The sequence below is a fragment of the Sapajus apella genome, unplaced genomic scaffold, assembly GCF_009761245.1.
Source record: "Sapajus apella isolate SASKATOON/1434 unplaced genomic scaffold, GSC_monkey_1.0 scaffold48, whole genome shotgun sequence".
Classification (NCBI taxonomy): Eukaryota; Metazoa; Chordata; class Mammalia; order Primates; family Cebidae; genus Sapajus; species Sapajus apella.
Genome location: NW_022436988.1, coordinates 7,685,059 through 7,710,342, shown reverse-complemented (window position 1 = coordinate 7,710,342; position 25,284 = coordinate 7,685,059). Strand labels below are relative to the sequence as shown.

At 45.7% G+C, this 25,284-nt stretch overlaps 1 protein-coding gene and 1 pseudogene across 2 annotated transcripts in view; one reads left to right on the top strand and one right to left on the bottom strand.

Annotated features, from left to right (window-relative positions):
* The window catches only part of NUP85 (nucleoporin 85), a 41,314-nt gene that overhangs the window by 4,897 nt on the left and 11,133 nt on the right, over positions 1-25,284 (top strand). Inside the window, exons 2-7 of one of the 2 annotated variants that reach the window (XM_032241720.1) lie at positions 5,926-6,019; positions 10,630-10,792; positions 12,872-12,942; positions 15,080-15,123; positions 17,466-17,535; positions 20,446-20,567. In XM_032241720.1, the coding sequence (XP_032097611.1) occupies positions 5,926-6,019; positions 10,630-10,792; positions 12,872-12,942; positions 15,080-15,123; positions 17,466-17,535; positions 20,446-20,567 (564 nt within the window). The remainder of the gene's footprint in view (positions 1-5,925; positions 6,020-10,629; positions 10,793-12,871; positions 12,943-15,079; positions 15,124-17,465; positions 17,536-20,445; positions 20,568-25,284) is intronic. The other variant, XM_032241721.1, reaches the window with a different exon arrangement.
* On the bottom strand, positions 340-880 carry LOC116525678 (annotated as a pseudogene).

Here is a 25,284-nt window from a genome sequence, read left to right as displayed (position 1 = left end):
TTTTTTTTTTTTTTTTTAAAGACAGGGTTTCACCATATTCGTCAGGCTGGCCTTGAACTCCTGACCTCAGGTGATCCACCCCCCTCAGCCTCCCAAAGTGCTAGGATTACAGGCGTGAGCCACTGCATCCGGCTTTTTTTTCTTTCTTTTTTTTTTTTTTTTGAGACAGAATTTCCCTCGTTACCCAGGTTGGAGTGCAATGGTGTGATCGCGGCAACCTCCGCCTCCTGGGTTCAAGCAATTCTCCTGCCTCAGCCTCCCAAGTAGCTGGGACTACAGGCGTGTGCCACCACGCCCAGCTAATCTTTTTGTATTTTTTTTTTTAAGTTTTTAAACTTTATTTGCATATTAAAAAAATTGTGCATTCCAATAATTAAAATCATTTGAACCAAAAAATGGCACTCTGATTAAACTGCATTACAGCCTGCAGGATACCCTGGGCCAGCTTGGTTTTACTCTAGAATTCACATTTGTCCCACCTCACTTCCTCCACCCCACTTCTTCCTTCACCAACATGCAAGTTCTTTCCTTCCCTGCCAGCCAGATAAACAGATGGGAGAGGTAGGCGCGGCCTTCGTTGTCAGTAGTATTTTGATGTGAAAGGGGCAGCACAGTCATTTAAACTTGGTCCAACCTCTTTGCATGTTACAAAGTTAAACAGCTAAAAGAAGTAAAATAAGAAGGCAATGCTTGTGGAATGTACAGTGCATATTGGTGGCGTACGACTCATTACGATTTGCCTGCTTGCTTCTCCTGTTCAGTCGTTTCTTTGTAAGGCAATGGATTTTTCTCTTGCGTTTCTGTCTTCTTCAGTTTCGACTTATCGAATTTCCCGATCTCAGTCATATCGGGTTTGTCAGACAGGGTTGCAGAGGAAAAGCGGATCTCAGTCATATCGGGTTTGTCAGACAGGGTTGCGGAGGAAAAGCGGAGCGAGGCGCACGAACGAGCGAAGTCTGGTCTGCGCAGTGGCCACCACCGAGTTCTCTTTTTGTATTTTTAGTAGACATGGGGTTTCTCCATGTTGACCAGTATGGTCTCGATCTCTTGACCTCGTGATCCACCCGCCTCGGCCTCCCAAAGTGCTGGGATTATAGGCGTGAGCCACCGCGCCTGGCTGAAACCCCATCTCTTTAAAAAAAAAGAGGAAGGAGCTAGCAGGAGGGGGAAAAAAGGGAGGCTAGGCAGTGAGGAGGCAAATGGTTACATTCTTGTGGGTCTCTGATTAGCCTCAGTAAATTTGCATTTTACCTGTGAAAAGAGGAAGTAGACAAAACATTTATGCATTCATCTTAGGGTAAGTAGAGGGATGAATCTTTTTTTTTTTGGGGGGGGGGGGATGGAGTCTTGTTGCCTAGGCTGGAGTGCATTGGTGCGATCTCAGCTCTCTGCCACCTCTGCTGTTCAAGCAATTCTCCTGCCTCAGCCTCCTGAGTAGCTGGGATTACAGGCATGTGGCACCATGCCCAGCTAATTTTTTTTTTTTTTTTTTTTTTTGTATTTTTAGTTGAGACGGGGTTTCACCATGTTGACCAGGCTGGTCTTTAACTCCTGCCTTTGTGATCCGCCTACCTTAGCCTCCCAAAGTGCTGGGATTACAGGTGTGAGCCACTGCGTCTGGCCGATTTCTGGTCTCGTACTTGTGAAGATAAGCTTGTAGTTGACGTCACGGTGAGAATCAACAGACCTTATTTTTAGGATTACTTTATAGGTGGATGTTTCTCCTGAAAAATGTTGAGGCTCACAAGGAATTTCCTTGTGAGCAATTTGTTAGGGAGGCTATCTGGGGAGATATGTGGCCTTCTAAAGTGGGAAACTGGTTTATGGATGAAGCTGTGTCATAGGGTTTGAAATTATAGCCCTCTAGGAACAAAAGGAAGGCAATATTGTGTGATACAATTCCCTAGCTTAACTTTCCCTTTAGCGTAGTAAGTTTGGGGTCTCCAAATTCTGTTTTTTCTTCACAGTCTCCTGCTCATTGTACAAATGCAAGTTCTAGCGAGCCCTTTTCTCAGGAAAGCCTTTCCTGACCTTTCTAACTAGGTGAAATATCTAACCATTATAGGCTTTCGGAGTTCTATATCTTTTAGTTCTTGGTAACCTCTAGGTCCCAGTAAACTGTAAGTTACCTGACCTTGAGTTTTGGCTTTTTAGAAAGTTGAGATGCCTAAAGTTTCAGTTAGAGCCATCAGATTGTAAAGCAGTTGATGACAAAACCAGAAGTTGGAAATAGGGGTCATTTCAAAGCTAACTAGACAAAATGAGACATGGGGTCTTAAGTTGCAGTCATTGTAGGTTTGTTACTCTTTATGAAGCTTACATCTGTATAGTGTTTAAATATATTAAAACTATATATTAAAAAATTTTTTTTTTTGAGATGGAGTCTCGCTCTGTCACCCAGGCTGGAGTGCAATGGTGCCGATCTCGGCTCACTGCAGCCTCTGCCTCCCAGGTTCGAACAATTCTCCTGCCTCAGCCTGAGGAGTAGCTGGGACTACAGGCGTGTGCTACCACACCCAGCTAATTTTGTATTTTTAGTAGAGACAGGGTTTTACCATGTTGACCCACTGGCCTCGAACTGTTAACCTCAGGTGATCCACCCACCTCTGCCCCCCAAAGTGCTGGGATTACAGGCATGAACCACTGCGCCCAGCCTTTTGATTCATTTTTAATTAATTTTTGTGTGCGACATGAAGTTCATTTTTTGTATGTGGATATTCAGTTGTTCCAGTGCCATTGCGTACAATGCTTTCCTCTTGCCTGGCTTATCATCTAATAAGAGTTGGCTGGGGGGCTGGGCGTGGTGGCTCACGCCTGTAATCCCAGCACTTTGGGAGGCCGAGGCAGGAGGATCACGAGGTCAAGAGATCGAGGCCATCCTGGTCAACATGGTGAAACCCCGTCTCTACTAAAAATACAAAACATTAGCTGGGCATGGTGGCGTGTGCCTGTAATCCCAGCTACTCAGGAGGCTGAGGCAGGAGAATTGCCTGAACCCAGGAGGCAGAGGTTTCGGTGAGCCGAGACCACGCCATTGCACTCCAGCCTGGGTAACAAGAGGGAAACTCCATCTCAAAAAAAAAAAAAAAAAGAACTGAATGCACTTATGCACATGTCTTGAGACTACACTAGTGCCATGCAAATTTATTGTCTGCCAAAAATATTAATAGAGTGCCAACTGTGTACTGGAGTCTCCTGCCCTTGTGAGCGTTCATCTGTTGACAGGGCAGATGATACCCATGTGTGAGAGTCATGCTGTTGTTGTGGTCCAGGGAAGAGTTGATGATGATGGGTTGGATTATATTGGTAGAGGTGGTAAGTGGTCAGATTCAGGCTTATTTCAAAGTAGAACAGGATTTACTAGATTAGATGGGGGTGGTGAAGAAAAGTAAGAGTGAAGGATTGCTCCTAACAGTTGGGGAAGGCTTTGTCCCAGTACCAGTGTGGGCTGAAGTTTGAGGATGAGGATGGGCATCAAGAGTTTTGTTTTGGCTGTTGATGTTATAGATATAAATCTATAGGTCAGATAGCCTACAGCAGTGAGCATTAGGCTGTTGGATGTGTGAAGCTGGGGTTCAAAGGATTGAGAGTTAGAGAGAAAAATTTATCACCATTATATAGATGGCACAGAAGCTGTAGGATTCAAGGCCTCTGTCTTTTTGCAGTGATTAATGGTTCAGTTATTATTATTTTTTATATTTTGACTTATTTTTCTGAACCACAGATCACTAAATTATAAGAATTGATTAGGGTGTACATTGCCTGTTCATCAGTACTTGAGAGATGACGGGCTGGGTTGAGGAGCCTAACAAAGCTCACTTGCTTATTCAGGGATTAGTGGTCCAACAGACTGGGCTGATCTCAACCATACACAACTGTGCACATAGATCAGTACATTCACTTATGAATGAATCAGTGAATAAGTGAATAACAGGGTTTTGCTCTGTTCACCAGGCTGGAGTGCAGTGGCGCCATCATGGCTTACTGCAGCCTTTACCTGGCAGGCTCATGCCGTCCTCCTGTCTCAGCCACTGGAGTAGCTGGGACCACAGGTATGCCTGGCTAATTTTCGTATTTTTTGTAGAGATGGGTTCTCCATATGTTGCCCAGGCAGGTCTGGGATTACAGATGTGAGACACGGATCACTACTTAATAACTTTCATGACTACTTATTTCCAGGATTACAGCAAGTCCTTACTTAAAGTTATGGATAGGTTCTTGGAAACAGTGACTTTAAGTCAAATGATGTATAAAAAATGAATTTTTCTTTTCCTTTTTTTTGAGATGGAGTTTCACTCTTGGCCCCCAGGCTGGAGTGCAGTGACTTGATCTCGACTCACTGCAACCTCTGCCTCCCAGGTTTGAGCAATTCTCCTGCCTCAGCCTCCTGAGTAGCTGGGATTACAGTGGTGTGCCACCATGCCTGGCTAATTTTTTCATATTTTCAATAGAGATGGGGTTTCACCACGTTGGCCAGGCTGGTCTCAAGCTCCTGACTTTTGGGTGATCCTCCTGCCTAAGCCTCCCAAGTGCTAGGATCACAGGTGTAGCTACTGGCTCAGCCTAACAAAATGATTTTTTCTTTCTTTCTTTTTTTTACATGGAGTTTCTTGTTGCCCAGGCTGGAGTGCAGTGGTGCAATCTCGGCTCACTGCAACCTCTGCCTCCACGGTTCAAGTGATTCTCCTGCCTCAGCCTTCTGGGTAGATGGGATTACAGGTGCGTGCCATCATGCCAGGCTAATTTTTGTATTTTATTAGTAGAGATGGGGTTTCACCATTTTGGCCAGGCTTGTCTCGAACTCCTGACCTTGGATGATCTGCCCACCTTAGCGTCCCAAAGTGCTGCGATTACAGGTGTGAGACACTGCGCCCGGCCCAAAATGAATTTTTCTTACCTGTGTTATAAGTAAATGTTATTGAACGATGCAGTGTTATTAGAGGACCAGCCGTGCTCTTAAAGTGTTTTTCAGCAGGGCGCTGTGGCTCACGCCTGTAATCCCAGCACTTTAGGAGGCCAAGGCAGGTGGATCACCTCAGGTCAGGAATTCAAGACCAGCCTGACCAACATGGGGAAACCTTGTCTCTACTAAACTACAAAATTAGCCTGGTGTGGTGGCACATGTCTGTAATCCCAGCTACTTAGGAGGCTGAGGCAGGAGAATCACTTGAACCCGGGAGGCGGAGGTTGCAGTGAGCCAAAATTGCATCATTGCATTCATCTGGGCAACAAGAGCGAAACTCCATCTTAAAAAAAAAAAGGCCGGGCGAGGTGGCGCGTTCCTGTAATCCCAGATACTATGGAGGCTGAGGCAGGAAAATTTCTTGAACTAGGACCCAAGAGGCAAAGGTTGCAGTGAACCGAGATCCTGCCATTGCACTCCAGCCTGCGCTACAGAGCGAGACTCTGTCTCAAAAAAAAAAAAAAAGTGTTTTGCTTAAAGTGTTTCAAAATGTCTCCCTTTAGGGTTTAGCTGAAAGTCACAGTTTCTATAGAACTTAAGACAGGACATACTATAGTTGCAAGTCAATTGAAAAGCTTGAAAGATGGCAGTAGGAATAGGTGCCAGGGCATGGTGGCTTCTGCCTATAGTCCTAGCATTTTGGGAGGCTGAGGTGGACGGATCAGTTGAGCTCAGGAGTTTGTGACCAGCTGGGCAGTATGGTGAAACTCCATGTCTACTACAAATACAAAAAATAGCCAGGTGTGGTGGCACATGCCTATAGTTTTGGCAACTCTGGAGGTTGAGGCAGGAAAATCCCTTGAACTCAGGAGGTAGAGACTGTAGCAGGGGAGCTGAGATTGTGCCACTGTACTCCAGGCTACGAGACACAGTGAGACGTTGTCTCAAAAAAAAAAGAATAGAATGACTTCAGTCAGAAGAACGTTGTTCATTTTAGATTTCTTTGTCTTATTTTTTGCTAGTTGATTCCAGGTGTGAATTCCAAGAAGCACCAAATGTGTTTTGACTGGGGCCCAGGGGAAATGCTGGTGTGTGAAACCTCCTTCAACAAAAAAGGTAGGGTTTTTTTTTTTTTTCTTCCAAATTATTCATCTTGGAACATTTGGTGGTTTTTCTGTTTATTGCCCCAGATTTGACTAGCTGTGGACTGAAACGGTTGAATTTATTTTGTACTGTTTTAATTTTCTTTCCTTTGACACAACAGGGTTTTGTTGTGTCACCCAGGCCGGAGTACAGTGCGATCATGGCTCACTGCAGCCTCTACCTCCTGGGCACAAGTGATCTCCTGCCTCAGTTGTCTTAGTAGCTGGGACTGTAGGTCACCATGCCACCACAGCTGGCTAATTTTTTTTTCTATGTAGAGACGGGAGTCTTGTTTTGTTGTCTAGGCTGGTCGGTCTCACACGCCTGGCCTCAAGCAATCCTGCTGCATTTCAGCATTTTTATTTTTGACATGTTATTTTAGATTTTCATTGATTTTTGAAATCTTGAGGATGTTGAATCCTAGAAAAAATTAACAATAGTCTTCATGAAAAATTTTCTTCACATTTAAAATGTGAAGCTTTTTATCCCTTTTTCCTTGTCCAAAGTGACCAAGTTCCTGTCAGTAGCTGCCTTATTGCGAAACCTTGCAGATGCTTGGCCATCACTTTTGTGTCCACAGCATGGATTTAATGTTGTAATAATTCTGTAGGCTGAGCTGAGCTGTAACATCCAAGGTACAGATAGAACTGGAGACTGACATGGCTTGTCCGTGGCTTGGTTTTCCTAAGTTGTATCAGCTATTGGGTATGAATCTTTTTCTTTTCCTGATTCAGCCTCCCTCCAGTCAAAAGATAAAACAGGCTGGAGTGCAGTGATGTGATCATGGCTCACTGCAGCCTGGACTGGGTGAACTCAAGGGATCTTCCCATCTCAGCCTCCCTAGTAGCTGGGAGTATAGGCAAGTACTACCATACCTGTCTAATTCTTTTTTGGTATTTTTTTGTAGAGATGAGGTTTCACTGTGTTGCCCAGGCTGGCCTCAAATTCCTGGGTTCAAGCGATCCTCCTACCTCAGCCTCCCCAAGTGCTGAGATTACAGGCGTGAATCACTGAGCCTGGTCCAGTTTATATATATATATATATATATATAATTTTTTTTTTTTTTTAATTGACACGGAGCCTTGCTCTGTAACCAGGCTGGAGTGCAGGGACACAATCTCGGCTCAGTGCAAACTCCGCCTCCTGGGTTCAAGTGATTCTTCTGCCTCAGCCGCCCGATTAGCTGGGACTACAGGTGTGAGCCACCATGCCTGGCCAATGTTTTTGTATTTTTAATAGACGAGGTTTCACAGTGTTGGCCATGATGGTCTCCATCTCTTGACCTTGTGATCCGCCTGCCTCGGCCTCCCAAAGTACAGTTTATATTTTAAGTGATGTAGTTTTCTTGATTTTACAGTTGATTTTATGTCTCTTCTGTTGCTAAATTATTCTGGGATATGTGGATATTAAAGAGCCCAAGCTTCGCAGACAAATAGAATCTGCCAAAGGGATGTTGCTCAGAAGAGCATATTCTGTGAATATTTTCATATGGCCTCTTTCCATCTTGAATGAGAAAGTTGATCAGCATTTCTAGTTTGACCTACATTGTTGGAAGCACAAGGAAAGTTTTCTTCTGTTTTTCTTTTTTTAAAAAAAGATGTGAGGTCGGCCTGGCGCAGCAGCTCACGCCTGTAATCCCAGCACTTTGGGAGGCCGAGGTGGGTGGATCACCTGAGGTTGGGAGTTCGAGACCAGCCTGACCAACACGGAGAAATCCCATCTCTGCTAAAGATACAAAATTAGCCTTGGTGGTACATGCCTGTAATCTCAGCTACTCCGAAAGCTGAGGCAGGAAAATTGCTTGAACCCGGGTGGCGGAGTGTGCTGTGAACGGAGATTGGCCATTGCACTCCAGCCTGGGCAACAAGAGCAAATCTTGATCTAAAAAAAAGAAGAAATTCTCATGAGTTGGTGGTTTATAATTTGTCATGGTAGAGCCTTTCATTGTCTTTGCAAAATAATTTAGTCAACTTTTTTCATATATATATACAATTTATTTTTATAAGTTTTTTTGAGATGGGCTCTCACTTTGTCACCCAGCCCTGAGTGCAGTGGTAGGATCATGACTCATTGTAACCTCAAACTCCTGAGGTTCAAATGATCCTCCTTCCTCAGTCTCCCAAGTAGCAAGGTCTACAGGCATGGGCCACCATGCCTGCTGAGTCAGTTTTTTTTTTCCTTTAATATTTAGGGACAGTGGCCGGGCATGGTGGCTCAAACCTGTAATCCCAGCACTTCGGAGGGCAAGGCAGGCGGATCATAAGGTCAAGAGATCGAGACCATCCTGGCCAATATAGTGAAACCCCATCTCTACTAAAAATACAAAAATTAGTTGGGCATGGTGGTGCATGCCTGTAGTCCCAGCTACTCAGGAAGCTGAGGCAGGAGAATAGCTTGAACCCGGGAGGTAGACGTTGCAATGAGTGCGATCCCACCACTGCACTCCAGTCTGGCGACAGAGCGAGACTCCATCTCAAAAAAAAAAATTTTATGGACAGGATATTGCCATGTTGGCCAAGGTAGTCTTGAGCAATCTTGGCCTCAAGCAATCCTACCCTGCCATGGCCTTGCAAAGTGTTGGGATTACAGGTATGAGCCATGGCACCTGGCCGGCTTAGTCAATTTTATTTATTTTTTGGGATGGAGTCTTGCTTTGTTGCTCAGGCTGAAGTGCAGTGGCATGATCTTGTCTCACTGCAAACTCCACCTTTTGGGTTCAAGTGATTCTCATGCCTTAGCCTCCAAGTAGTTGGGACTATAGGCATTCGCCACCATGCCTGGCTAATTTTTGTATTTTTAATAGAGACAGGGTTTCACCATGTAGGCCAGGCTGGTCTCAAACTCCTGACCTCAGGTGATCTACCGGCCTCCGCCTCCCACCACTCCCAGCCCTTAGTCAATTTTTGATTTTTTGCTTGGGAGTAATGATACTATAAAAGTAATATGAAAGGCCGGGCGCAGTGGCTCAAGCCTGTAATTCCAGCACTTTGGGAGGCCGAGGCGGGTGGATCACGAGGTCAAGAGATCGAGACCATCCTGGTCAACATGGTGAAACCCCGTCTCTACTAAAAATACAGAAAATTAGCTGGGCATGGTGGCGCGTGCCTGTAATCCCAGCTACTCGGGAGGCTGAGGCGGGAGAATTGCCTGAACCCAGGAGGCGGAGGTTGCGGTGAGCCGAGATCGTGCCATTGCACTCCAGCCTGGGTAACATGAGTGAAACTCCGTCTCAAAAAAAAAAAAAAAAAAGTAATATGAAAAACATGCTTTCTGGAATATGTCTGAAAAATAGAAAAAAAGAAAAAGAAAAACAATGCAGGCATGGTGGCTCACACTTGTAATTCCAGCACTTTGGGAGGCCGAGGCAGGTGGATCATGAGGTCAGGAGATCAGGAGCATCCTGGCTAATATGGTGAAACCCCAAGTTACTAAAAAGACAAAAAATTAGTCTGGCATGGTGGTGCATGCCTGTAATCCCAGCTACTCAGGAGGCTGAGGCAGGAGAATCGCTTGAACCCAGGAGGCAGAGGTTGCAATGAGCCAGGATTGCACCACTTTAGTTCAGCCTAGGCGACAGAGAGAGACTCCGTCTCAAAAAATAAAATAAAATAAATAAGTAAATAAATAACAATATTTACTTTGCGGCCAGGCGAGGTGGCTCACATCTGTAATCGCAGCACTTTGGGAGGCCGAGGCAGCCAGATCACCTGAGGTCAGGAGTTCGAGACCAGCCTGACCAACATGGTGAAACTCCATCTTTACTAAAAATACAAAAATTCCAGTACTTTGCGAGGCCGAGGCGGATGGATCACGAGGTCAGGAGTTCAAGACCAGCCTGGCCAACATAGTGAAATCCCGTCTCTACCAAAAATACAAAAATTAGCCAGGTATGGTGTCATGCGCCTGTAGTTTCCAGCTATTTGGGAGACTGAGACAGGAGTATCGCTTGAACATGGGGTGGAGGTTATAGTGAGCCAGACAGCAACATTGCACTACAGCCTGGGCGACAGAGAGAGAGACTTCATCTCAAAAAAAGAAAAAAAATAACAAAATTATCTAGATGTGGTGACATATGCCTCAGTTACTTAGGAGGCTGAGGCAGGAGAGTCACTTGAACCCAGGAGGTGGAGGTGGCAGTGAGCCGAGATCGTGGCACTGCACTCCAGCCTGGGTGACAGAGTGAGACTCAGTCTCCAAAAAAAAAGTTTTGGCCAGCTTTGGTGGCTTAACGCCTGTAATCTCAGCACTTTGGGAGACCAAGGCGGGCGGATCACCTGAGGTCAGAAGTTTGAGTCCAGCCTGGCCAAAATGGCAAAATCCCATCCCTACTAAAAATACAGAAATTAGTTGGGTGTGGTGGCGAACATCTGTAATCCCAGCTACTCCAGAGGCTGAGGCTGGAGAATTGCTTGAACGCAGTTGGTGGAGGGTGCAGTCAGTGGAGATTTTACCATTGCACTCCAGCCTGGGCAGTAAGAGTGAAGCTTCCCTCAAAAAAAAAAAAAGTTTTTTTTTTTAGAGTGGATTTACTCTTGGGGATGATCATAATAAATGTTAAATTTTTTGTTTCTGTTTTGTTTCAGAAAAATCAGAGATGGTGCCAAGTTGCCCCTTTATCTATATCATTCGGAAGGATGTAGATGTTTACTCTCAAGTATTGAGAAAACTCTTCAATGAATCTCATGGAATCTTTGTGGGCCTCCAGAGAATTGAAGAAGAATTGACTGGAAAATCCAGAAAATCTCAGTAAGTTGGTTGCTGTTTGGTGTTGAAGCCCAGGCTACCTTGTGAAAAGCTAAATAAAGCACATTGTTGTCTTTTTGTGTGTTTTATGAGTTGCCTTAAGAGACTCCTAATTTTAGTTTGAGGCCATAGTACTGGACAGTGTACATCAGCAGTGATGGGAAGTCTTAGCGGAAATGTACAAATGCTGTTGATTGGCTGGCTCGACAAGCTTTTATATTCCTATTTTAGGTACTCTCTAAAGAAGAAAATTTAGGCCACTAAAGCATGTGAGAGTCATTGAATGAAGTCCCATTGTTGGGAGATTAGAAAGTTAATATAAACGTAATAGTTTTGTGTCTAAAAAATTACAGTTGAGACGTTATTTGACAATAGACCAGAAAACTTGTACTATTTATAGATTAGGATTTTCTTGAATTGTCATTCAAAACTTCATCATTTTTAGAGTGGTACTTGTTAATTGTAAACTTTTGGGACCCACTTCAGATCATTAAAATCAAAATCTCTAGTCAGATCTTAAAATCTCCAGCACACTGGAGCTGGAGAACTCCTGTGTTAGATTTTTGTCAGTGTCCCTTCACATGGCTAGTGCATGACAGTGTTGGTATATTACTTCCTTGATAAGCTTTTCACAAATGAATCATTCTGGACAGTACCCCGGTCAGGTCAGCTTCTGTGTGAGTGTGTATGAGAGTGATTATTGTTTTGTTTTGTTTTTTTTTATTGAACAAATGTTCAACATTCAAAACATATATATATATATATATATATATATATATATATATGTTTTGTTTTTTGAGACTGTCTCACTCTGTCACCTAGGCTGGAGTGCAGTGGTACAATCTCGGCTCACTGCAGCCTCTGCCTCCCAGGTTCAAGTCATTCTACCTCAGCCTCCCGAGTAGCTGGGATTAGAGGTGTGTGCCACCACATCTGGGTAATTTTTGCATTTTTAATAGGGATGGGATTTCACCATGTTGGCCAGGCTGGCCTTGAACTCCTGACCTCAAGTGATGTGCCTGCCTCAGCCTCCCAAAGTGCTGGGATTATAGGTGTGAGCCACTGTACCTGGCCTGATTATTGGTTTAAGGGACTCTGGTGGAGAATACTGGTGAGTCTGAGAAATCTATTGTCACTTCTAGAAAAAAACATGTCAAAAGTCCTGTAATGCCTTGAAGGCAGGGGATCTTGTCTTACTTTTTTTTTTTTTTTGAGACAGAGTCTTGCTCTGTCATCCAGGTGTAGTGCAATGGCATGATCTCAGCTCACTGCAACCAGCACTTCCCAGGTTCAGGCGATTCACCTGCCTCAACCTCCTGAATAGCTGGGATTATAGGTGCCCGCCGCCATACCCAGCTAATTTTTTTTTTTCTTGAGACGAAGTCTCTCTCTGTTGCCCAGGCTAGAGTGCTGTGGCACGATCTCGGCTCAATGCCACCTCTGCCTCCTGGGTTCAAGCAATTCTCCTGCCTCCGCCTCCTGAGTAGCTGGGATTACAGACACGTGCCACCACACCCAGCTAATTTCTGTATTTTTAAAATAGAAATGGGGTTTCACCATGTTGGCCAGGATGGTCTCGAGCTCTTGACCTTGTGATCCACCCACCTCAGCCTTCCGAAGTGCTGGAATTATAGGCATGAGCTACTGCTCCCGGCCAATTTTTGCATTTTTAGTAGAGATGGAGTTTCAGCAGGTTGGTCAGGCTGGTCTGGAACTCCTGACCTCAGGTGATCCACCTGCCTCCACCTCCCAAAGTTCTGGGATTACAGGCATGAGCCAGTAGACCCAGCCAGTAAATATCTTTATGTATCTTTTTTATTTTTTTTGAGACAAGGTGTAACCAGTAAGATTTCATCTGCAACAGTTAATGTCAGTACGGATTTGTGGATGTTAACTTTAGTCCATGGGTTGTGTCGTGGTGTTTTATTTTGTTGTTCAAGTTGTTCCAGCTTCAAAAGGGGCTCCTTCACAATGGCTCCTTTCTTTCTTTCAGCAAATTCTTACATTTATTTGAGTGTTTCCTTCCTTGTGGCACCACAAGATGTTCCAGGCTCATCTTGTGTGTCATTTCATTTTTTGTAGATTGGTTCGAGTGAGTAAAAACTACCGATCAGTCATAAGAGCGTGTATGGAGGAAATGCACCAGGTTGCAAGTAAGGATTTTGTATGTGTATGTGTGTGTGCATGTGTGTGCAAATGTATATGTATGTGTGTGTGTGGCAGTATTTTAAGTAAATATAAGTAGTGTGAGGTAAAGTTGGATTGATCTTCCAGTCCAAAATTTACTTTTCTATCTTTCACGATCCTTACTCTTTTGGTAATGTTTTGTTTTGTTTTGCTTTGACACAGTTTCACTCTTTTTGTCCAGGCTGGGGTGCAATGGCATAATCTTGGCTCACTGCAATCTCTGCCTTCCTGGTTCAAGCAATTCTTCTGCCTTGGCCTCCCGAGTAACTGGGATTACAGGCATGCGCCCCCACACTCGGCTAATTTTGTATTTTTAGTAGAGATGGGGTTTCTCCATGTTGTTCAGGCTGGTCTCAAACTCCTGACCTCAGGTGATCTACTTGCTTTGGCCCCCCAAAGTGCTGGGATAATAGGCATGAGCCACCACACCCAGCCTTGTTGTTTTTTTTTTTTTTTTTTTTTTTTTCAGGTGGAGTCTCGCTCTGTCTCCCAGGCTGGAGTGCAGTGGTGCGATCTAGGCGCACTGCTACCTCCATCTTCTGGGTTCAAGCGATTAGCCTCCCAAGTAGCCTTAGCCTTCCAAGTAGCTGGGACTACAGGCAGGTGCCACCATGCCCAGCTAATTTTTTGTGTTTTTAGTAGAGACTGGGTTTCACCATGTTAGCCAGAATGGTCTCGATTTCCTGACTTCGTGATCTGCCTGGCTTGACCTCCCAAAGTGCTGGGATTACAGGCATGAGTCACTGTGCTTGGCCTGGTAATCATTTTGAATTTTTTTTTCTTTTAATTTTTTTTTAGAGACGGAGTTTTACCATGTTGGCCAGGCTGGCCTCGAACTCCTGACCTCAGGTGATCCGCCCGCCTTGGCCTCCCAAAGTGCTGGGATTACAGGCGTGAGCCGCTGCGCCCAGCGAATTTTTTTTTTTTTTTTTTTGTCTTGAGTCTTCGAGTGTCACTGACGTCCTGGCTGGAGTACTGAGACGTGATCTCAGCTCACTGCAACCTCTGCCTCCCAGGTTCAAACGATTCTCCAGCCTCCTGAGTAGCTGGGATTACAGGTGCATACCACCAAACCCAGCTAAGTTTTGTATTTTTAGTAGAGATGGGGTTTCACCATTTTGGCCAGGTGGTCTTGAAGTCCTGGCCTCAAGTGATCCGCCTGCCTTGGCCCCCCAGAGTGCTGGGATTACAGGCATGAGCCACAGTGCCTGGACTTTATTTATTTTCTTTGAGACAAGATTGCCCAGGCTGGAGTGCGAAGACACAGTTATGGCTCACTGCAGCCATGGCCACTAGTCCTCATGTGATCTTTCCACCTAAGCCTCCCAAGTAGTTGGGACTACAGGTGTGCACCACCATGCCCGGCTAATTAAAGAAAAATTTTTTCCCTCTTTTCCTCAGAGACTTTGTTCTGATAATTTTTAAATTTTTTTGTAGAGACGTGGTCTACCTAATTTTGCCCAGGCTGGTCTTGAACTCCTGGGCTCAAGCAGTCCTTTCACATCAGCCTCCCAAATGTTGGGAATACAGCTGTGATCCACTGTACTTGGCATGTGAGAGACCTTTATGTTGTCTGTGTCACAGTTGAAAGTGCCACTTGTGCCAGGTGTGGTAGCTCACACCTGTAATCCCAGCATTTTGGGAGGCTGAGGCGGGCAGATCACAAGGTCAGGAGTTCAAGACCAGCCTGACAAACATGGTGAAACCCCGTCTCTACTAAATAAGCAAAAATTAGCTGGGTGTGGTGGCGTGCTCCTGTAATCCCAGCTACTCAGGAGGCTGAGGCAGGAGAATCCATTGAACCCGGAAGGTGGAGGTTGCAGTGAGCCAAGATAGGATCACTGCACTCCAGCCTGAGACAGAGTGAGACTCCTCAAAAAAAAATGAAGAAGGTGCCACTTGTAACTTGAGGGCCTTTGGTTTGAGAATTGAAAGGATATGAAGCATTAACCAAAAAAATCCATAATTAGAAGAAATTATAATTTCTTTTAATTTTTATCGTTAAAAGAAACAAAGGTTCAAGCCCTAGATCCTGGAATATTCAGCTGTGACAATAAGCCTGGGCGTTCCATTGCTCACTTAAAATGTTTTGTGTTTTGTTAGTTGCTGCTAAAGATCCAGCCAGTGGCCGCCAGTTCAGCAGCCAGGTAAGGGGAGTCACTACTGTTATTTTAGCACTACTGTTTCCTGTGTCTTGGGCACTCACCTGGGGTGGCTTTGCAGTTCCTGTTATGGCAGAAGTCTCTTCAGGTAGACAGGCAGCTCCTTTGGGTGACAGTGATTGTCTTGTCCCCTTCAAGGTCTAGCCCACAAGGAAATGCTCGTTAAATACTTGAGTGAATTTTTGGTTCCTTTTTTTTTTTGAGACAGAGAGTCTCGCTCTGTCACCCAAGCTGGAGTGCAGTGGCACGAACTCTGCTTACTGCAACCTCCGCCTCCTAAGTTCAAGCAATTCTACCTTTAACCACCCAAGTAGCTGGGATTACAGGTGTGCACCACCAAGCCCAGCTAATTTTTGTATTTTTAGTGGAGACAGGGTTTTGCCGTTGGCCAGGTTGGTCTTGAACTCCTGACCTCAGATGATCCACCCGCCTCCACATCCCATAGTGCTGGGATTACATACATGAGCCACCATGCCAGCCCTGAATGTTCAGTTCTTATGGAACCTATATGTCCTGACCACATTGTGTTGAGGGGTTGTCACCTGAAATGGAGAGCTAATCTTGTGATATTACCGCTCAGTCTCATAAACACTACTCACCTCTTGAACTCAACTTTTTTTTTTTTTTTTTTTTTTTTAAAGACAGGATTTCTCTGTGTTGTCAAAGCTGGCCTTGAACTCCTGGGCTCAAGTGATCCTCCTGCCTTGGTCTCCCAAAGTGTAGGGATTATAGGTGTGGGCTGCCACGCCTGGCCAAACTCAACATTTTTACTGAGTTGCAAGTTTCTCTGCTTTAGTTGGAAGATGACGACAGTATCTTTTTCCTTAGTAGATGCTTTATGTTAAATACTTTACAAAGTCAGTAGTGACTAGGCAGTAATTTATTGTCTCTGACGTATTTTCCCCTTATGAACAAGTCAGCATGGTGTTTCTGGACTGAAGGATGGTGGGGAAGGGAAGCCTGCATATTCTAAGGGCAAGGTCCAAGTCTGATTTATTTTTGGGTCTTGTATTGGGCTTTCCCATTAATAGATTGTTTCATAAACTTCAGTCCTTGGAATACCAACTTCACAATTCTTGCTCTGCTACATGTTTCGTGTCATCCTCTGAATGTTTTTCTAAATCTTGTCTCTTCCTTTTACTCAAATGAAGCCCCTTCCCAAACCATCAATTCATCAAGATTGGCTGGGCGCAGTGGCTCACGCCTGTAATCCCAACACTTTGGGTGACCGAGGTGGGCAGATCACTTGCGGTCAGGAGTTCGAGACCAGCCTGGCCAATGTGGTAAAACCCCATCTCTCCTAAAAATACAAAATTTAGCCAGGTGTGGTGGCATGTGCCTGTAATCCCAGCTACTTGGGAGACTGAGGCAGGAGAACTGCTTGAATCCCGGAGGCGGAGGTGGCAGTAAGTCATCACACCCTGCACTCCAGCCTAGGCGACAGAGCGAGACTCAGTCTTTTAAAAAAAAAAAAAAAAGCTGGGTGGGGTGGCTCACCCCTATAATCCCAACACTTTGGGAGGCTGAGGAGGGTGGATCACCTGGCCAACATGGTGAAACCCCATCTCTACTGAAAATACATACAAAAAATTAGCAGAGTGTGGTGGTGGATACCTGTAATCCCAGTTATTCAGGACGCTGTGGCAGGAGAATCGCTTGAACCCAGGAGGTGAAGGTTGCAGTGAGCCGAGATTGCACCATTGCATTCTAGCCTGGGCAACAAGAGCGAAACTCCATCTCCCCTGCAAAAAAAAAATCATTGATGACATGCGAGTTAAATTTTTTTCTCTTTTTAAATTTTGAGACAGGGTCTCTCTCTTGCCCAGGCTGGAATGCAGTGGCATGATTACAGCTCACTGCAGACTTAACTTCCTGGGCTGAAGTGATCCTCTCACCTCAGCCTCCTGATCAGCTGAGATTACAGAGATATGCCACTACACTTGGCCAATGTTTGTATTTTTTGTTGTGACAAGATCTTGCCATGTTGCTCAGGCTGGTCTTGAACTCGTAGACTCTAGTATTCCACCTTCCTTGGCCCCCCAAAGTGCTGGGATTGCAGGCCTGAGCCACTGTACCTGGCCAAGTTATTTTTGTAATGCACAGTAAAATACAATCACGACCACTAAAACAAAATAATGTTAGTTTCCACCCCACCACCTAACATCCTCGCACTGGCTTCCCTGTGGGAAATCCTCCTGGAAGATTCCAGTAACTAGGGTGAAGGAATAACTGTCACGAGAGTCAAGGCCTGCTTCATCCCTTGGCTCTGAGAGCAAAGCTCAGGAATGATTTCAGGTGAAACCTGTCTCCATTTCTTCCTTACTTAGGTCTCCATTTTGTCAGCAATGGAGCTCATCTGGAACCTGTGTGAGATTCTTTTTATTGAAGTGGCCCCAGGTAAGCATAAAATAATCCGCCATAACATCAGAGGTGTCCTCTGCCATCTTCTGCTCTTTCCTCATCTTTCCTGTGCATGGTGATGAGTGTTTTATTCCTGAGAATGTTCTTTCCAGTGCTTTTCATCATTATAACCACCTGAAATCGTCAGCAAACTCCCAAAAGAAACCTGACATTTTGTCCAAGCAGCATGCAGAGTGCCTCCTAGAAACCTAAAACATTAGGCAGATTACCCCTGACAAGTACTGAGAAATACTAAACTAGTGTGTGAAAGGAGTGGTCAGTGTATCATGGACTGGCCAAGCTTAAGAAAGTTTTATGGGCCGGGCGCGGTGCTCAAGCCTGTAATCCCAGCACTTTGGGAGGCCGAGGCGGGTGGATCACAAGGTCAAGAGATCAAGACCGTCCTGGTCAACATGGTGAAACCCCGTCTCTACTAAAAATACAAAAATTCAGCTGGGCATGGTGGCGTGTGCCTGTAATCCCAGCTACTCAGGAGGCTGAGGCAGGAGAATTGCCTGAATCCGGGAGGCGGAGGTTGCGGTGAGCCGAGATCGCGCCATTGCACTCCAGCCTGGGTAACAAGAGCGAAACTCCATCTCAAAAAAAAAAAAAAAAAAAAAAAAAGAAAGTTTTATGGATGTGGGATGGGATTAGGTTGTGGGATGCAAAGTTATGTTGGGAATTCCCTCACTAATAATTGGGATAGGGCAACTCTACGTTAACTCTGACAATGGGAATTTTTCTGTTGATCTTTTTTTTTTTTTTCTTTTGAGACGGAGTCTTGCTCTGTGGCCCTTGCTGGAGTGTAGTGGCTTGATCTCGGCTCACTGCAACGTCTGCCCCCTGGGTTTAAGCCATTCTGCTGGCTCAGCCTCCCAAGTAGCTGGGATTACAGGCACCCCCCCACCACACCCGGCTAATTTTTTTTTGTACTTTTAGTAGAAATGGGGTTTCACCACGTTGGCCAGGCTGGTCTTGAACTCCTGACTTCAGACGATCTGCCTACCTTGTCCACCCAAAGGGTTGGGATTATAGGCGTGAGCCACTGAGCCCCGCCTTCTGTTGATTTTGAATTTAATTGTGGTCAGTATAGTGTCATGGCCTGAATGAGCTTTCTATGAATCTGCTGCAGCTTTTTTTGCATTTCTTTTTCTTTTTTTTTTTTTTTGGAGACAGAGTCTCACTCCGTCACCAGGCACCAGGCTGGAGTGCAGTGGTGCGACCTCGGCTCACTGCATCTTCCACCTCCCGGGTTCAAGCAGTTCTCCTGCCTCAGCCTCTCGAGTAGCTGGGAATACAGGTGCGCCTCACCACACCCAGATAATTGTTTTTTTTGTATTTTTAGTAGAGACGGGGTTTCACCGTGTTGGCCAGGATGGTCTCGATCTCTTGACCTCGTGATCCGCCGGCCTCGGCCTCCCAAAGTGCTGGGATTACAGGCGTGAGCCACTGCGCCCGGCCTTTGCATTTCTTTTAAGGATTTATGTTTGCTGTTTTCCATAAATGAGTAGTAATCCCGGTGCAGCCCTAGTATTTTACTCATACTCTTGCTAAAGAACTGAGGAACTTAATGCTGGGCACGGTGGCTCACGCCTGTAATGCCAGCACTTTGGGAGGCTGAGGCAGGTGGATCACAAGGTCAGGAGATCAACACCGACCTTTTAGAGAGGAAGTTTCACCATGTTGCCCAGGCTGTTCTTGAACTCTTGAGCAATCTGCCCGCCTTGGCCTTGAAAAATGCTGGGATTATAGGCATGACTCACCATGCCTGGTTTGGCCAATTTTTAAATTTTTTTTGTGGAGATGGGGTCTCCCTATGTTGCCCTGGCTAGTCTAAAACTCCTGGGCTCAAGCCATCTGCCTGCTTGAGCCTCCCAAAGTGCTGGGATTATAGACAAGAGCCACCCTGCCTGGCCATATGTTTTTTGTTTGTTTGTTTGTTTTGTGTTTTGAGACAGAGTCTCACTTTGTCTTCCAGGCTGGAGTGCAGTGGTGCAGTCTCTGCTCACTGCAACCTCTGCCTTGCTGGTTCAAGCAATTCTGCTTCAGACTTCTGAGTAACTTTAATTATAGGCATGCACCATCACATCCAGCTAATTTTTTTTTTTTTTTTTTTGAGACGGAGTTTCACTCATTTGACCCAGGCTGGAGTGCAATGGCGTGATCTCGGCTCACCGCAACCTCCGCCTCCTGGGTTCAGGCAATTCTCCGGCCTCAGCCTCCTGAGCAGCTGGGATTACAGGCATGCGCCACCATGCCCAGCTAATATTTTGTATTTTTAGTAGAGACGGGGTTTCACTATGTTGACCAGGATGGTCTCGATCTCTTGACCTCGTGATCCACCCGCCTCGGCGTCCCAAAGTGCTGGGATTACAGGCTTGAGCCACCGCGCCCGGCCTTAATTTTTGTATTTTTAGTAGAGACAGGGTTTTACTATGTTGGCCAGGCTGATCTCGAACTCCTGAGCTCAAACGATCCACCTGCCTTAGCCTCTCAAAGTGCTAGCATTACAGGTGTGTGCCCCCAGCCCCCCAGCCATATGTTTTCATCATCATTGTATACCTAGCTGTTTGCTAGTCTATATTGGTTCCTAAACAGCCTTTTCTTGTGTAGCCATTGAATATTTGGGAAGAATCTGGAGTGTGGGATGGTGAGGTCTGCATTCCATGTTCACCCCTTTCTGGGGTCAAAGTTGGAGCTGCCTGGCACAGAGGGAGTATTTGGTGAAAGTGGCTTTGCTTTTTTCTAGCATAGTCCTTCATTCAGGACCACGTGTGTGACTGCTTAAAAGGGATAAACCTATGTAGTCAGCTTGTCTGCCTTAACGTTCTCTGTTCTTTGGATAAAGTGGAACTTGCTGCAGATGAAGCTGAGGCTTTTGTGTGTGATGAGAGTCTCTCCTCCCAGCTGGCCCTCTCCTCCTCCACCTCCTTGACTGGGTCCGGCTCCATGTGTGCGAGGTGGACAGTTTGTCGGCGGATGTTCTGGGCAGTGAGAATCCAAGCAAACACGAGAGCTTCTGGAACTTGGTAAGGCAGGCTGGGCCCCTACCTCCCACCATGTGTCCTCCTGTCCCTGGTGCTGTCGGGTGGGTCTGAGGACACCCACCAAGCCTCCAGCAGTAGGCTTCCTTTTGGAGTCTGTTACCCTGGAGACTCTCGAATTTTTTCTTCCCTGCTCTATGGGAGAGTCTAAAACTGAGGTACCATATAAGAAAAATAATGCTTTGAAGACTTTCCAGGGTAAAAGGAAATTTGATTTATTTGTGGATCTAAGGAAGACAAGACAAAAAGTAATAAAAAACTTTTTTTTTTTTTTTTGAGACAGGGTCTCGGCTGGGTGCAGTGGCTCATGCCTGTAATTGCAGCCAGCACTTTGGGAGGCCAAGTCAGGAATCACATGAGCCCAAGAGTTTGAGATTAGCCTGGGCAATAAAGTGAGACCCCCATCTCAAAATAAATAACAATACGAAAGATAAAGCAGTCTCACTCTGTTGCCCAGGCTGTTGTGTAGTGCTGTGATCTTTCTCACTGCAACCTCTGCCTCCTGTGTGGTCCTACCACCTCAGCTTCCCAAGTAGCTGGGACCACAGGTGCAAGCCACCTTGCCTGGCTAATCATAGAAAACCAGTTGATAGAGGCTGGGGTGCATAGGGGGGATTTGATGTAAACGAGCTTGCAGATTACTTTGGATTGTCAATTTGGAAGTCACCATGTGGTATATGCGTATATGGATATATTATGTGTTAGTTATTTCCATTCACCTTTGCTTACTGACCCAATTGGAAGGTAGCAGGGAGGAGATTACTAGTTGACTGGGCTAACAGAAGGTTGACTAAACTTATAAAACCCGAAATTGGGGGCCAGGCGTGATGGCTCATGCCTCTAATCCCAGCACTTTGGGAGGCCGAGGCGGGTGGATCACCTGAGGTCGGCAGTTCCAGACCAGCCTGACCAACATGGTGAAACCCTGTCTCTACTAAATTCAAAAAATTAGCCGGGCGTGGTGGCGCATGCCTGTAATTCCAGCTACTCTGGAGGCTGAGGCAGAAGAAACACTTGAATCCCGGATAGGGAGGTTGCGGTGAGCTGAGATCATGCCATTGCACTCCAGATTGGGCAACAAGAATGAAACTCTGTCTCCATAAAAAAAAATTAGCTGGGCATGGTGGCACATGCCTGTAGTCCCAGCTCCTTGGGAGGCCGAGGCAGGAGAATCACTTGAATCTGGGAGGGGTAGGTTGCAGTGAGCTGAGGTCATACCACTGCACTCCAGCCGGGTGACAGAGCGAGACTCCATCTCAAGAAAAACAAAACAAAAAAAACCCCTGAAATTGGGAGCAGATTGTGAGCACGAAAAGAAAAGAAAACCTGGAATTCAAGTAAGGAGTTGTTACCTTTGGGGCTGTTTCTAGGCCTTATGGTGTTGGGAGATCAGTGCAGGTAAGGGGAGTGCCTTCATTCAGCAAGTATTGGGCCAAATGTTCGACTCTGATTGATTTGCTAAGGTTTGTTGTTGTTTAGAGACAGGGTCTCACTTGTGCCCTGGGCTGGAGTACAGTGGTTCGATCACGGCACATTGCAGCTTTGATTTCCTGGGCTCAAGTGATCTTCACACCTCAGCCTCCTGAGTGGTTGGGAGTACAGGCGCACACCACCATGCCTGGCTAGTTTTATTTTTTGTAGAGATGAGGTCTCACTATATTACCCAGCCTGGTCTTGAACTCCTAGGCTCAAGCAGTCCTCCCACCTTGGCCTCCCTAAGTGTTGGGATTGCATGTGTGAGCCACCATGCTTGGTCATTCACTGAGTATTTATTGAGTCCTTACTATTTGCAAGGCACCAAGGAGACAACCATGACTAAAACGGCAGATTCCTGCCTTTATCGAGTTTATATCCTATGTTTGGAGACAGAACAGCAACATATAGGCCAGTACCATGGATCCTGGCACATAGTGAAGTGCTCTGGCAAGGAGCCAAGAAGGGAGGGGAGGCTTCGAGCACTGGAGGGGCATCAAAGAAGGCCTCTCTCATGAGGGATTGGAGGTGAGACCTGAAGGAGGTGAGGAGAACTAGGCTGAAGAAAGCATTCCAGTTAGCAAGGCCTGCAGATGCTGTGTTGTAGAGGCAGGGTGGGGCAGGAGGGGCTGTGCTGGGTCCTATGAGCTGGGTAGGAGGTCATAGGGATGAGTTGGAGAGATAAAGACAGAGATATCTGGCCAGGTCTGAGAGGGCCCCCTGGGCTGTCACTGAGACTTTAGGTTTTTGCAGCCAGCATAGCAGGGTGGCTAACATGGTCTGTGGTGCCACATTGCCTGGGTTAGCATTCCAGCTCTGCCTTTTACTAGCTGTAAGTTTGTTTTTTTTTTTTTTTTTTTTTTTTTTTTTTGACACAGTCCATTTTGTTGCCCAGACTGGAGTGCAGTGGCATGGTCTCGGCTTACTGCATCCTCTGCCTCCAGGGTTCAAGCAATTCTGCCTCACCCTCCCAAGTAGCTGGGACTACAGGCACATCCCTCCATGACCAACTAATTTTTTATATTTTTAGTAGAGACAGGGTCTCATCATGTTGGCCAGGCTGGTCTTTAACTCCTGAACTCAAGTGATCTGCCTGCCTTGGTCCCCCAATTATTTTTATTTTTATTTATTTAATTTTTGAGGTGGAGTCTCACTTTATTGCCCAGGCTGGAGTGCAGTGGCACGATCTCAACTCACTGCAACCTCTGCCTCTCAGGTTCAAGTGATTCTCCTGTCTCAGCCTCCCGAGTAGCTGGGATTACAGGTGCCCACCATCTTGCCTGGCTAATTTTTGTATTTTTAGCAGAGATAGGGTTTTGTCGAGTTGGCCAGGCTAGTTTTGAACTCCTGACCTCAGGCGATTTGCCTGCTTTGGCCTCCCAAAGTGCTGAGATTACAGGCCTGAGCCACCACGCCCAACCAAATTTTTTTATTTTTTGAACTCCTGGGCTCAAGCAATCCTCCTGCCTTGGTCTCCCAATGTGTTGGGATTACAAATGTGAGCCACTGTGCCAGGCCACTAACTGTGAGATCTTGAGTGAGCTACTTAAGGGCTTTAAATGTCCTTATCTGTCCAGTGGAGATAATAATACCCGTCCCATTGGGCTGTTGTGATCATTAGTTAAGGGACATAAATGTGGGTGTGGTAGTGACATGGTTGATACACAGTAAAAGCTAGTCTTTTACTTCTTCTTTTTTTTTTTTTTTTTTTTTGAAATGGAGTCTAGCTCTGTCGCCCAGGCTGGCGTGCAGTGGTGCCATTGTGGTTCACTGCAACCTCTATCACCCAGGTTTAAGTGATTCTCCTGCCTAAGCTTCCCGAGTAGATGGGATTACAGGCACCTGCCACCATGCCCAGCTAATTTTTGTGTAAAGTAGAGAGGGGGTTTCACTGTGTTGGCCAGGCTGATCTCAAACTCCTGACCCTTGTGATCTGCCTCCAAAAGTGCTGGGATTACAAGCATGAGCCACTGAGCCTGGCCTTTTTTTTTCTTTTTTTTTTTTTCTTGCCATATTGGCCAGGCTGGTCTTGAACTCTTGACCTCATTTTTTTTTTTTTTTTTTTTTTGACAGTTTTGCTCTTGTTGCCCAGGCTGGAGTGCAATGGCGTGATCTCGGCTCACTGCAACCCCCACCTCCTGGGTTCGAGTGATTGTCCTGCCTCAGCCTCTCAAGTAGCTGGGATTACAGGCATGCGTCACCATGCTGCTCATTTTGTATTTTTAGTAGAGATGGGTTTCTCCATGTCGGTCAAGCTGTCCCGAACTCCCGACCTCAGGTGATCCCCCGGCCGATGCCTCCCAAAATGCTGGGATTACAGGTGTGAGCCACCACGCCAGGCTGCTAATCTTTTACTTCTAAGCCAGATGGGTGAGGGTGCATTGGAGAGCTGAACAAAGGAATTCCGGGATGTTACTTAGGTTCCCAAAGGCTGTCCTGGCTGCCATGTTGAGAATACAGTGAGGATGGAAACAGGCCAGTCTGGATACTGCTGTACTAAGCCAGGCAAAAGATGGTGGTGGTGGAGGGAAGATAAGTTTGAAGAGAGTTTATGGCTTGCTGATGGATTGATTTGATGTGGGCATGCAAGAAATAGAAGAATGTGGGAAGATGAGGTTGGTGAGTTGCAGGCAAACTGGTGTTTAATTTTAGACATGTTAATGTTTCTCTATCATGTGTGTGTGGTGTTTTTTTTTTTTTTTTTTTTTTTGAGACAGAGCCTCTTGCCCAGGCTGGAATGCAGTGATTGGATCACAGCCCACTGCAGCCTTGACCTCCTAGGCTCAGGTGATCCTCCCAACTCAGCCTTCCAAGTCACTAGGACTACAAGGACTACATGCCTGGCTAATTTTTGTATTTTTAATGAGACTGGGTTTTGCCATGTTGTTCAGGCTGGTCTCAAACTCTTAAGCTCAAGCTACTTGGGAAGCTGAGGAAGGAGAATCACTTGAACCCGGGACACAGAGGTTGCAGTGAGTGAAGATCATGCCATTGCAGTCGAGCCTGGCAACAGAGTAAGACTCCATCTCAAAAAAAAAAAAAAAAAAAAAAAAAACAAGCCTACTCAATATCCAAGTGGAGATGTTGACTAAGTACTTGGATATATAAGGCTGGAATTCAGAGAAGGAAGTTTGGGCTACAGAGGAAAAGTTGGGAGTTAGCAGTATGTGTATGTATATATATTTGTGACTTTTTTTTTTTTTTTTTTTTTTTTTTTTTTTTTTTTTTT